General features: G+C 37.5%; 1 protein-coding gene across 1 annotated transcript in view; it reads right to left on the bottom strand.

Moving 5' to 3' along the window:
* Positions 1 to 13,822, bottom strand: part of MCC (MCC regulator of WNT signaling pathway) — a 180,540-nt gene that overhangs the window by 149,939 nt on the left and 16,779 nt on the right. Inside the window, exon 3 of the mRNA XM_039706390.1 lies at positions 1,794 to 2,005. Coding sequence (XP_039562324.1) covers positions 1,794 to 2,005 — 212 coding nt within the window. The remainder of the gene's footprint in view (positions 1 to 1,793; positions 2,006 to 13,822) is intronic.

The following is a 13,822-nucleotide window of genomic DNA, read 5'->3' as shown; positions in this document are numbered from 1 at the left end:
CATTGTCCAAACACTTCTTGAACTCCGTCAGGCTGGTGCTGTGACCACTGCTCAGGGAAGCCTTTCCAGTGCTCAACCAGCCTGGGGGTAAAAAATATATATTTTTTTTTACTGATGTCTTCCCCTGACTCAGAAAGCCATGAAACCGGGGAATTTGTATTTTTTATAAGCCTCCTGCATTTTTATTTTTTAGATCTCTCTGTATCATAGCAATGCAGGAGTCATCACACTGTGCATTTTTGAATAACACTGCACACTGCAGCTTTGTATCATATCTCTGTAAATATGTGACAGCACAAAACTTCCAAATCATCATTGTACAACCTTTAGTAGTTACACTTAAATTATGTTTCTTGCCTTGATGATGAGAACATCACTCAAGGCAGGGTCAGATGTTTTACTGGAGAAACACGGTGTGTACTGTTTGTCTTCCATCTCCTCTTAAAGGAGGTATTACATTGGATGGACTTGATTATTCTTTTACAAATCTACATGTTCTCTGCTCTCAATTCAAATTGCTCTTATTTCCCCACAAGAAATGGAACATACAAACAAAGCTGCTAAATGACCTATAATCTCTCAATTCCTCCATATTATTCTCTTTATAATACATGTGTGCTTGTTTTCTGCTCCCATATGCTTTTGGTGAGCTCATGATTGAACCACAGCTGATCTGTTATTATCCTCCATAGGAAAAATGAGAACATAATTCCTTTAAGAAAATATCAATTTTCTTAAATTCTTTTCCCTCTTAAGGAATTTTTAATATCTACATTTTTTTACTCTGCATGTGGGAACAGGTCCTGTATCAGCTCATGTTTAGGAACTTGGATAAAACAAGAAAGCTTTTGCGAGCATTGTCAAGATATTTTTCATCTCTTTATTTTTAAATAATGTGGCTTGAAGACGTTGGTTTTCCTCTGGTGTCAGCAATCACTTCCATTTTGAGTAGGATGTTGGAGCAGACTACCTCCTGAGGTTTCCTTACAGCTTAAATTATCTTATGATATCATGAACTAGGAGTTTATTTCATCAAGATCAAGCATGCCAATGGAGAGTAATTTTTTTAATTAGAAATTTTTCACTTTCATTTTAGAATCTTTTACTTCTCCACCTAAGCTTCTGTGCAACATAAACCAGAAACATGCTACAAAATAGGTGGTCTTTTATAAGATGCCAGGGTTAAAATTAAAATACAAACATGGTCTCAATACAAATGGGGAAGAAGCAAAAAGTAATGTCTTACTCCTTCAAAAGTATTGCCCAAATCACAGTTCCACACTAGTCACTGTGAAGAAAATTCGCCTTTCTCCAGTCAAAACCAGCACACACAGTTAGTGGGCTTTTTAAAATGGAGACTAGTATTTACTTGTAGAAATAAAAAAGCACACCAAGGGCTTAAAGAAAGTACCAAATAATTTAGTGGGTAGTAATGAAATAATATGTGAAGAATTCTGCTGCACAACACTTCTGAACAATCTGACATACTTAAAATTAATTGGGAGGACATTTTTATAAACAAATCTTCTATTAAATTGTATCAGTTAGGAACTTCAGTTTGACCACTCATTCCTACCTTTTTTGACACAATTTGGTTATAAAGCTTTGGAAACACTATACACTACATTATTGATAAAATCACATTTGCTTTCTGAAAAATAAAGTAAAAATTACTCCAATAAGGGTTCTAAGAGTGGAATAAATATGCTTCTTCAAAAACAAAAACAAATCAAACCGAACCACCAGTCATCCTACAAGACTTAAAAACAGACTTAAATGTAAAATGCACTTACAGTGTTGGCAAGTTCTAAGTAGCTTCCTCCAACAGAGTTGCTAAAATTTGAGGCCTGAGCTAGAAGTCTTTGCAGAGCAGCCTGTTGAGTCACATTGCTTCTACCACACTCCAAAACCTTTTGTAGCATAAAATGACCGTGGAGCTCTGGACTCTGAAGGTCTCTCACTCCGGAATCATATTCCCAGCTTTCTCTGGCTCCTGATAAGGCACCTAAAATGCAGAAAAAGAAAAACATTCTAGTATGGAATGTCTGGTTCTGTGTATAAAGAAAATACAGAATCTCCCAAGCTGGAAGGCACCCATGAGGATCACTGAGTTTAACTCTCTGGTCCTCACAGGACCTAAACCACATGACCAAGAGTACCATTCAGGTGGTCCTTGAATTCTGCCAGGCTTAGTGCTGTGACCACCTCCCTGGAGAGCCTGTTCCAGTGACCAGCCATGATTCCAGAATGGAAACTTTCCCTAACATCCAGTCTGAACTTTCTGTGATGCAGCTTAATTCCCCTTCCTCATGTCCTGCCACTGCTCACCAGAGAGAGGCAATTAGCACCTCTGGGGTCACCTCTCAGCCTTCTCTTCTCCAAACTGAGCAAACCCAGTGACCGCAGCTGCTTCTTGAGGTCTTTCACCATCTTGATCTCCCTCCTGTGGACAGAGTCCCATAGTTTGATGCCTTTCACATACTGAGAAAATACCCAAAAATGCACACAGTAGTCAAGGTGGGGCAGCAACAACACAGTGCAGATTAGGACCACTACCTTCTTTGAGTAGCTAATGATACTGATACACCCCAGAACACAGCCCTTTTGGCTGCCAGGGCACTCTGCTGACGTAGAAATAACCCTGACCATCATATCAGAAAGAAAAAAATCCAAAACCTCTACTGCCATTACTGCCCATCTTGTGTGTGCTGATAATATCAGGGAAAAAAGCAGTAAAATTTCCAGTGCATATTTGAATTACTAAATTACAAGATTCAGAAGGAAAACTAAAAGCATTTGCATATGTTATTTAGTACACTGCAAAACCAGTGTTGTTTAGAACAGCTAAAGACTAAGAAATGAGTAACAGTAACTTATATCAGATTGAAAAGCAGCAAAATCAAAGAACAAAAGAGGAAAACATTAACTTTTTGTTCACTGAATGCCAACAAATAAGTATATCTTTTAGCTGTATAGTTATAGCTTTTTGTGTTACCACTGTCTTTTTTATTATCTCAGGATTGATTGTTTCAATTCAAGTTCCAGACAAATCAATCACAAGACGTTTCATTACAAATCAATGCAAGGATATGATCTGGTGGCAAGTAACAAACCATGAATGCTTTGAGAAAGTGTCTCTGTCATGACGCTATAGGGTTCCTGTTTCTCTATGAATAATCCCTTCCAATTCCCTCTGCACAGAGCTGGGGTTAAACCATGAAACAAGTAAAAGAAAAATGTCTCATTTTGTCAGTAACTATTTCACCCCTGGCTGCTTCTGATTCCCTTACAAATGTCCCACTCCTATTAAAATTTTGTTAACTTTTAGATTCAACCATTTCCTATGGCAAAAAAATCCAGAGTAGGCACTAGGTTATTTAATAACCCCGGACAGTACTGTAAAATTTCATCTATAGTATAATGAAGATTAAAAACAAATAAGTGACTTGTCCAAGCATACACTCTGGTTAACAGAAAAGTCAGAATAGAATCCAGAGCTACAGACTAGATCAAAACTCTAAATCAAACATGCAATCATCAAACCATAAGTAGTTACCTGTAAGGCCATCCTATTATTTTGAAAGCTTTTCCTTTTTTGAGCTCGTTTTCTCTCTAAAGTATTAACCAGCATTCTAAGAAAGTGTTTACTAATCAGTGATTATTACTTACTCAGTACATTACCAGGGAAAACTAATAAACTACATAATGGACTATTAGGAGAATTTCTCCCCCTTGCCAAGAAAAGTTTGAGATGCAAAAGTACAAGTGGAAAACCAGCCAGAAGGGCTGCAAGGAAACAACTGATCTGTTGTTTCAGGTCAACACCTAAGACCATGTAAAGCCGTTATGCATGAAAAACAGACTTATGAAACCTGGAGTTGGTTTCCCTGTCTTTGTGCAGTGCAAATATTCTAGTCTTGAAACATTGAAGTAGAAAAAAATCACATAATAATTACATTTTATACCAATATAATTGCCATGATTCCTTACCATTGGTAGAGTGAGATTAATTAAAGATTAATTCAATGACTTTCACACCAAGAGCATGCACTACTGCTGCATGTTGCAAGCTTTCCAACAGACCTGCACTGAGATACTGGTACCAGCAATATTTTATACAGCAGGCAGGGCACTGTGCAGTGCACAACACTGGGTGTCTCTGCCCTCGTGTGGCTACAGAACACCACAGAGGAAAAAAATCAGCAGCTCACAGACATGAAGCCACTGAAATGTCTCAGGTGTCCAAGAGCAGCAAAGGATCGGTTCTGCCACTTCCCAAGCCTGCCAAGAGTAAGTGAAACAACCCTCTCTGGGCAAGCAGAGCCACAGAATTAAGAGAACTGGCTGTATCACATGGATACACCTCTTTCCACAGAGCTAAATATGGCACATGTTCCTACAGAGAATATGCACTACATTTCTATTACTCAAAATCACTGTTCTGCAAAAGAGCTACGTTCATGCAATTAAAAACACCAGTTCTGTTGAAGGACCCAAGTGGCCTTCATAGATTGCACCATCTGCTATCAGACTGAACACTCAGCTGGCACAGAAGTCACCTGTCAGTCACAGATGGATCAGGAAACACTGGGGTTTTATTACTATATTTTATATTTTTTTTTTTATATTTATATTTTATATTTATATTTTGTTACTATATCTTTAACCCAAGTTTTCTTAAAAGTTCATGTCAATACTCCTAATTTAAAACATACACACTGAAAATGGAAGGGGAGATGACTGGAAGGCATTTCCAGTATTTTATTTTGGGCTTAATCCTAATCCCTAAATTTGCCCACTGTTTTCCCAACAGATTCCAGAACTCTGGCTGTTAAAATACAGTCCTGGATCATGCACTCTCAAATCTCAGCTTTGCAGGGAAATCAAGTCAAAACTGAGATTTCACTTGTAACTGTTGAAAATTCAAACAGGAATTAACAGACAACTCTTGTATCTTGCTGTAATTAACATACAATTCCCCCTCTTACAATACTAATAAAAAATAAGGAAACATCAGGTGTGATGGCTGATAACTGACCTAGTAACTAGAAACCTATAGTTAATAAATCTGTGTTCAAGATTATTCATTGCAGAACAACATAGATCCCGTGGTAGCTTTCCCCTGTTCAGCTACACTAAGAATAACAAGAAGCATAAAATTTCTGCATTAAGTGAAACAAAATTATCATGAAAATTCCCAGGTGATAAGCATGCTGGGAAGTTGGTGTTAGTACAAAGGTTAGACAGAAAGAAAACATAAATAAATAAATTCATTGCACAACATTTCTTTAAACAAGTAATAAAAGAGCACATAATTGTTTTCAAATTACGTAAGTAACACTTTAATTCCAGAGTAAGAAAGTTAAAAAAACATTTTCTGGAGTGAATGAATACATAGAGTATTAAAGAATAACAAAGGCAGTTTAGTTTGATGGCACATGAAAGATTCCATAATTACATAAAATTTCAGTTTGTGAATTGCACCAAAGCAGTTTAAAACAGTCAAGCTGGCTCACAAAACACTCTGAATAGTGTACCCTGTCCACCTGCACTGAGAATTCTTGCTATCTAAATGTTCCTTTACGACCTGCAAAGCTCTCTGGTCTGTGTTCTGCTACTGGTGCCACCCTGCCACTCTGATCTGAAAGAAAATGGCATTTCATCTTACTTTCCAGCAGTTAACGTTCCGCCCAGGAGGCTTGTATTCTGCAACAAAGAAACACATGCCTGACAAAAATACAAGCCAGCATTTTTGGTTTGGTAAAGGCTAATTTTACCAGGCTATGCTGGTGAACCAAGCATTATGTGATTTCTTCACTGCTCACAGAATAGAAAAGATAAACCATCAGGATGGTAGGACACTGAAGATGTATTTGTTTCTGAGAAGACCTGGGGTATCAGGAAAAGCAGAGCACTGTTAAATTAGCCCTGCATCAAGCTCTGAAATGAGTCTGACTTGTGAATGGCGAACATGAAGACAGCTGACAACGTAATCTGTCAACCAGCTCCTTGATCACATAGATCGACCTCACACAGTGAGGGGTCTGATCACTGTTTTCCATGAGGTAGCCATGACATTTAGCTACTTCAACTTTTATGCATTATATTACCAAAGGAATGGCTATTTTTCAGTGGGTTTTTTTTTTGCTCTTCTTTCATTCAACAGTTAAGTTGTGATAACCTAACACAGAGTTGGAAAACTGAATTATTATTATTCAGTGAAGGCAACAGGGAGATTAGTGAAAAGCACTAGCCATTTCAGAGCTCCTTGCCAACTTCAGTAATAATAGTTTTGGAGCTAAGTGCACTGGGAAAAGGGGGAAATGTACAAAATTAATAAAGAACGGTCATTTTGCACTTGGTAGTCAGGTCAGGGCCTCAAGAAGTAGGTCTAGCTATAAAAAATGCAAGCTGTTCAGGAAGCCAAGAAGAACGAGAGCAAATCTTTGGACATTCAGACAATTCAAGTCTCCCAAGCTGATGCAAATATAACAAAGCCCAAATGGACTTTAAAGAAAATTTAGGAACTGCATAAGCTCGAATTGCTCAAGCAACATACCAAGTACAGTAAATCAAAATGACTGAAAAGAAGCTATGTTCTCATAGAGGGAATCAACTTTATACTAATCCAACCTGACTAGGAAAATGAAAATAATAATTGTATTTGGAGCTTATCACAATTATTTCCACTGTTTTCTACAAAACATTTCTATACAGGGATCAAAGACCAAAGGTTCTGGCTTCAGCTGTAGCCTGACAGCTAATGTAACTCTTTTCCATTTAACAGGAATCACCCTTTAAAACTTTTTTTTTTGCACCAGATGATTAAACAATATGAATGACACCTATGAATGGCACAGCAGCAGAGTGATGATAATAACTGATCCTCATACACAGCTAGGTGAGAGTGTTTATTAAACACAGAAAGTTATCTGTACATCTATTACAAGTTCTAGGAGAATTCAGGGGGGGAAGGAATGTATTCTCAACTCAGTATTCAGTCCTAGAGACACTTCACATCAGAATTTTTTGCAACTTGTCCAGTGACCAAGAAGGAAATAACTAATGTGGGCAAAGCAGTTATGAGAAACTGGGAATCTTAGGGCAAGGGTCTGTGGGATCACTGTCTAAATTTTTTTCCTCTCACCATACTTTTTTTCTGGTTTGATGAACACTGCACACTGCATAAAGTCTTAGGCTGTGTTATGTTAGTCCTTCTCTCATTAGTCTTGGGAGTGAGGATAACAAGCATTAAGGGAAGGAAACCACAGCTACCCCCACACTGATTAACCCAACTCACTCATGGGAGAAATCTCTTTTAAGAAATTAGGTCTCAGAGGAAAATTGAACCACACTGATAATTTCTGCTCTAAAAGACTGCTGTCAGCTCACACATCATCTTTCTTTTGTTCCTGAACTACAAGTTCACAAATTTGCACTTTCTACTGGTATATTTTGCAAAATCATCACAAAACCTCAGCTGCATTTCAGGTTCAGTGAAGTACCCCCAACACTGGTACACTCAAAATTCGGGAATTCTCCAATTTTATGCTGCCTGCCCAACTCCCTACAGGGTACCATTATAGCATAAATTTCAGAAACACTTAAATGCACATTAAAGAAATTGGAACAGTCTGCAACATAACCAGCACTCTTACTTACCAGAATAATACGATCTCTTTTCTTTAGGCTTTTGGATTTTAATTTTTTACATTCCATGACATATTTTTCTAAGCAGATTTTTATCACTTACAAAAACTATATCAAATCTTAAGAAAAATAAATCAAATGGCTACATGAAAATTAGGATAGATAAGTGAATACTTGCCAAGAGCAAAACTGTAAAGTAAGCAAGATAATTCATAAAGCCTTGAGAAAGTAAAACACACAGAGACATATCTAGTTAAAGACTAAGTTCCTCTCATTACAATTTCCCAGTCACTCAACACAGCTTTTGGGTGAAGAAGCTGGGTTTGTTAAATCACTAGTCCAAACCATATATATTAACAAATGTTTGTGGAATTTCTATCAATTTACCTTCTTCAAATTTATTTCAGTTACTGGAGAAATGCATCTATGTAACTATCATGGTTTCAGTACTTTCCATCTGACTGGCATTGGCCATATAGGAAATAGTTACATAGAAAACAAAAGCACACTATCTGTAACACCTTTATACACCTGTCCTTGACTCTGAAATAATTTAAGACTATCCTTGAGAGCAGATAATCATTTGCTCTATTCAGGTATAAACAGAGGATGTGGATGACTTTTCAACAGTCTAGAAACCAAGATTTCCTAATATCCAGTACAGTTTAAGCACCTTAACTAAATTTTGCCAGAATACTGCTGGCTAAGAACTGCATTGTACTCAGAAAGCCTACCCAATCTAGAATTTAATTTGAAGTTTCTATTAAGGCAGAAAACAATCCTATCTTCCCCTGAAAAGTAACAACCTCTAATACAGAGGGGAGTATACAGTATATAGGAAAAAGAGTACATAAAACCTGAAGTCATACAGAAGCTAGAGGAAGTCCCAACATACCTTCCAGGTACAGTATTTGTACTGTATGCACTGCACTTCTAAAAAATGTTGGCTTTCCTTACATGGAAATTTATAGGTGAATAAGCAGCTTCCTCCCTGATTACCATCCACTCAAGACAACCTCACTTTAGATCTGACTTGAATACACATGTACCCAAGCAAACAAATCCGGAGTTTGTTGCCTGTCAGTTTCATTTTGTTTCTGTTTCATCAACCTTAGTATGCCGGAGACACATTAGGAGCAGGCAGGTGAAGAGAACATCACAGAAGTCAGGAGAGATAAAGCAGCAATATGCTGAGAGGCAGTCCTTGATTTACAAAAGCTGAAGTGTAGGATGTGTGACAATACTCATCTTGTGCCAAATGAAGCATGCCTTCTATGAAACCCCAGCAGCCTTTCAGTTTCTCAAGCTGATCACAGTTTGCATGGAAAGCATAAACTGGGACAAAACTGAGGAAGTGATGTTGTAATCCAGTTCCAAACCATATGGCAAATACAAAGCAGAGCTCCATGTGTTACCACTGCAGCTGACCAGGAGGCACAGACGGCAGTGTCCTGAAACAAGCCTGACCTGTGGTGCTCTGCAGAGCTAGTCTGGGCAAGCCCTTCTATCAACTCTGGGTAGTAGCAGCAGCTCTCAGGAACGGCAGCTTTCTGTTCGCCCCAATTCTACCCACTCAGCTGTCTGTCCTTTCCCTTTCTTCTCAAAATGTTAAGGTGTTTAGTAATTTCAAGAGCATTTGGTGTCAAAGTGTCAAATACACTGAATTGCTATAAATTTTATGGAAGGCACAGAGGTGACTGACATTGTTAGTGCCTCTGCTGAGGAAGGTAACACAGCACAATGCAATGCTCAACCTTGAATAGATACACTGGGCGGGGGGGAGGTGGGAAGAGAGGAAAAACCCCTGCAAACACATGGAAGGAAGGAAACTTCAGGAAAAGCAAGAAGAGTTTGTTCCTCATACAATGGAAAGGCAAGATGTGCTACTCCTGGCGGCAGGCCATGGTGAACACTAAAAACTTGCACATGTTCAGAGACTCAGACCTGCAAGACAGGGTTAGAGCGAGGGAAGCCATGTGTGTGTGTGAACAAGTGCAACTATCTCTAATTTGAAGACCCTGAGCTGAAATTTAATATGCAAGCACTCTTATATGATCACTCAGACCATACTATCTTCTCTAATATTTTCTTCTCACCACGTTAAGGGACAGAATTACCATTTAACAGTAAAGTCTGATCTAACACAGATTACCTGTTCTTACATTTTACAAATATTCAAACCAGAAGAAAGCTTCAACCAAGTTTGTTTTTCTATCAGACACCAGAGATTCCTGCAGGAATTACCTCTATCCTGTACAGATTCACTGGTGTTTAATGCATACCATATAGTATGATTTTAGTAAAATTGATCACTTGTCAATTACAAACCTCCAGAAATTCAGGTTCACTTGTAAGGATGCTCACGAACTTAAATTCTCTGTTTATTAAAGAAAAAAGCTACCTATATTCTGCTGCTGTGTGTCAGAGCCCAGGACATCTCTCTAACAGTCCTAGATGATCTGAGCCCCTGCCAGGGGGCTCTGAAACCCTGGCAGGGGGGGCCAGAGACCCTGGCATGCAGCCAAAGACTCCAGTGGCTTTGAGTTCAACCCATGGAACAAATTACCACCTTTATATGATAAATTAAAGGTCACAAAAGTTTAGACAGCATAATAGTAGTAGTTATAGGGTCAAAAGAGAAATTTTGAAGATTTTTACTATATTGGTCTAGGAGGCAAGATGGAGGAATTTGGGCGTTGTCCTGTTCTTCTTCCTTCTTCTTCCTAACCTCCATCTTCTTGGTGATGGTAGGACTCTAGGATTGATGTAAAGTAGAAAGTCACTGTCTAACATAGGTGATAGGTATTGGAACATAACTGTAAATATTGAGTTATACGTAGTTTTTGGTATAAAAGACAATGCCGGGAGGGCAGTGTGCCTCGGACTGACCTGCAGAACAGACCTTGGCAGGCTAGAAAGAAAATGTTTTAGATAAGAAATAACAAACAGCCTTGAGAACACAAGCCGAAGACTTCTGACTCCTTCTTCGACAGCTGGGTTGGGGAAAAGAGACTTTTAATACATCTCAGGGTCATCTTGACCAGAGGAGATCCCAAGAGCTTTTCACAGACAGTGGCATCAAAAGATTATTTAAACGTAATAAACTAAACCACTTAACAGGAGTTTGTATGTAATTAAATTTGGCCTAGCAGAAACTCAAAGCTTTTCTAGTTAAACATATCTAAGGGTGAAACTTTGCTCATAAATGTCAAGAAAATCTGCAGCATGCCTTTGAGTTCATAAGAGCTCTGTAGTTTTTAATTAAATACAGCATAAATAAATGTAATCACTGCATCAGTTTCTCAAGAGAAATTTATTTGCAGCAAGATCAAACATGGAATTAATGTAAAGCAAAAAATAATGATTTTTCAGCCCCACTGGTCCGCCTCTCCTATTTACCCTATTTATAAGCTTAATTTAAGGCTGAATTCCTACCATTCCTTTGATTATTTCTCATGCTTGATCCACTATGCAAATAAATTATCATAGCAAGTTTGCAGGGGACTTATTTTCAGTAAATAAAGGGTAATTGGCTATGAATTAATTACTAAGTACTAACCTACAGCCAAATATTGGTAAAAGACTCTTATATTCGTGACTGTTTATCTAGAATATGAAATCAGATCAATAAATACATGCAGTTACAGGAAACCAAGAATTTACTAATAAATAGTGCCATTTCTTGTTCATTGCCAAGTTAATGAGTGCTAGAAAGAGGCTATTTTTTATCAAGGGGAAAAATGGCAATTTGCTCCTTGTAAAGAGCTAGACAAATCTATACAATGCATAATATAAATAATTCTAATGCTAGCTTTTATAAAGGACATATAAAGCTACACAACACTGAAAAGGCTAACAGAAGCCACAACTGTTCAGGCAACTCCCTGCTTTAAATATCAGAGATGTAGACCTGCAGCCTTAAAGTTTTTATGTGCTAAGCAACCTCCCTCCATCACTCACTACATTATTCATACAGATTTACTGTACTCATCATAGCCCTCATTCTCCACAGCTGGACAGATCAATCCACAGATTTGATCAGTAACTGACATTCTTCCTGCATTTCCTACTGAAACGACATAATAAAGATTCAGGTCACATTTGGCGACTACAAGACTCCAGCAACACTTTCAGAAGTTATTTTATTAATTTCTTAAAATTGTATTTTAAAATGCAAGAATTTTAACAGTTTAAATTCCATTTCACTTATAGAAAAATAACTGGGTATTACTTGCAAATTATTGCTAAAGCTCCTCATGACATTAATAGTGTAGGATAAGAATAACAACACATTGTAACAGCTTTAAATTGCTGATCAATAAACATCAAAAAACCTAATTTTAGTAACGTATAAAACTTCCTTTTTTGTGCACTTGAATAAAACATGAAACTTTTAAATCTATACACTCATTTACTCATCAGGATGGTAAATATGAATGCAGGTTTGGCTTACAGAGGACATACATGAGTGAATATTAATAAACCTGAGTCCTGTACCTTGATTAAGAGTCAACCAATTTCCTTACTTTTGCATCCCACCTGGAAACACAGGCGTGAACATTTGTGGGCAAAGTTGGGCCAAATTATTTGAATAACCTTATCAATGATAAAACAGATGGATAAAACAAAGTTCAATAGTAGATTAGACGCAATAACTTCTTGCAACTTTTTTTCCAAGTAATTTTCCTTCATAATGAAAAGCAAAACTTATAGGCAGCAAAGGTTTTGTTTCTTTTTTTAGGAATTTGGAACAGTTCCAAGAAAAGGCAGCACAAAATGCTGCCTGACTGGTAATCTCTGCACAATTACACACAAACTTGCAGTGTAAAAACATTCATGTCAGAGGCTGGGTCCTTTGTTTCAGATCATCAGGATATCTGCTACTCAATACCAGTCGAATGAGTTTTGAAATTCTCCCATTTATGTGCTCCATATCAATATATATCAGCTTTAAATATCATCAGTAGCTCACACCCTATGTAGAAATTAGTCTTGAAAAAAAGGCCTGTAAACTATCTTTGAAAATAAAGTTTAATTAAAGTGTTTTCACGAGAAAAAAACCCAGTAACACAAAAAAAGAGCATCCACCAAGCTCATGTTTGAATTTGTACATGATGTCTCTTGTCTCAAGCAATGCTTAGAAAGCAACAGCGAAGACTCTATAATAACATAATCAATTCTTTGATCACTAATGAGTATACAAATGAACCCTCAAAGACATGAAAGGCACAGAAACATCAGAAAGGCACAGAAAGGCGAAGATCATAGTTCAAGCTTGACTGCAAGTGTAATTTCTCAGCTGTCATTATGTTCACACCACAGACTGGGTTTGTATCATAGAAATGTATTGCAGTGCTGTTTCCTTGACTCTTTGAAAAGAAAGCTCTGTAGAACACTTTTAACAGTGTTGCCACAGTGGTCTTCATTTACAACCAAATAAAAAACAGTTGCATCCTAAATGCTCATCTTTAGTATTTCCTCCTATCCTTTTTTTCTGGGGGGGGGGGGGGGCATCTCCATATGTTCTCTAAGAATTCTTGCAAGAGTCAAGGCAGGACAAGGACAAATCCCATAATTCCCCATAGCTCTAGAAGTACAGTGCAGTAAGATAGTCACACTTGATCAGCAGAGCAAAATATATCAAGGCAGGGAATTCAAACATGTTCTGATCTTAACTTTTGGGGAAAACAGAGGAAAAGAAAAATGGGTTCACTCACCAGCTTTAAAAATGCATTAAATTATTCTTATAAAACTAACAGCAACTCGGGAATAGTGGGGGGGAAAGTAGTTGGGCTTGAATTCTATACACTAATAAATTTGGACGTTCATCTATGAATACTTTTTGGCAGCAATTAGTAAGATTCTTTGTGACATAAATTTTGAGACTATTATGTTAGCCTTTCTCTTACCAAGTTTAGGAGCTGTCTTTCACCTCTGATTATTACAAATCATAATTACTTGGCTGGTTTGTCTAAGAAAGAAGATTTTAAACACCAGAAATCTGGTCAGCAAACAGGGAAACTTTGTATAGCCGTCTCAGGGCAGAACAACAACTCTGTTTTGCAGAAAAATACAACTGTGTCAGCACCGAAAAAGCAGGCAATGGAAGATAATTGTATGAGCAAGGGAAAACACAATATCCTTAAAGCAAAAAAAAGGCACAATCTTGGCT

Source organism: Passer montanus, unplaced genomic scaffold (assembly GCF_014805655.1).
Source record: "Passer montanus isolate IOZ18808 unplaced genomic scaffold, ASM1480565v1 scaffold190, whole genome shotgun sequence".
In the NCBI taxonomy this organism is placed as follows: Eukaryota; Metazoa; Chordata; class Aves; order Passeriformes; family Passeridae; genus Passer; species Passer montanus.
This window is presented reverse-complemented; position numbering and strand designations above follow the sequence as displayed.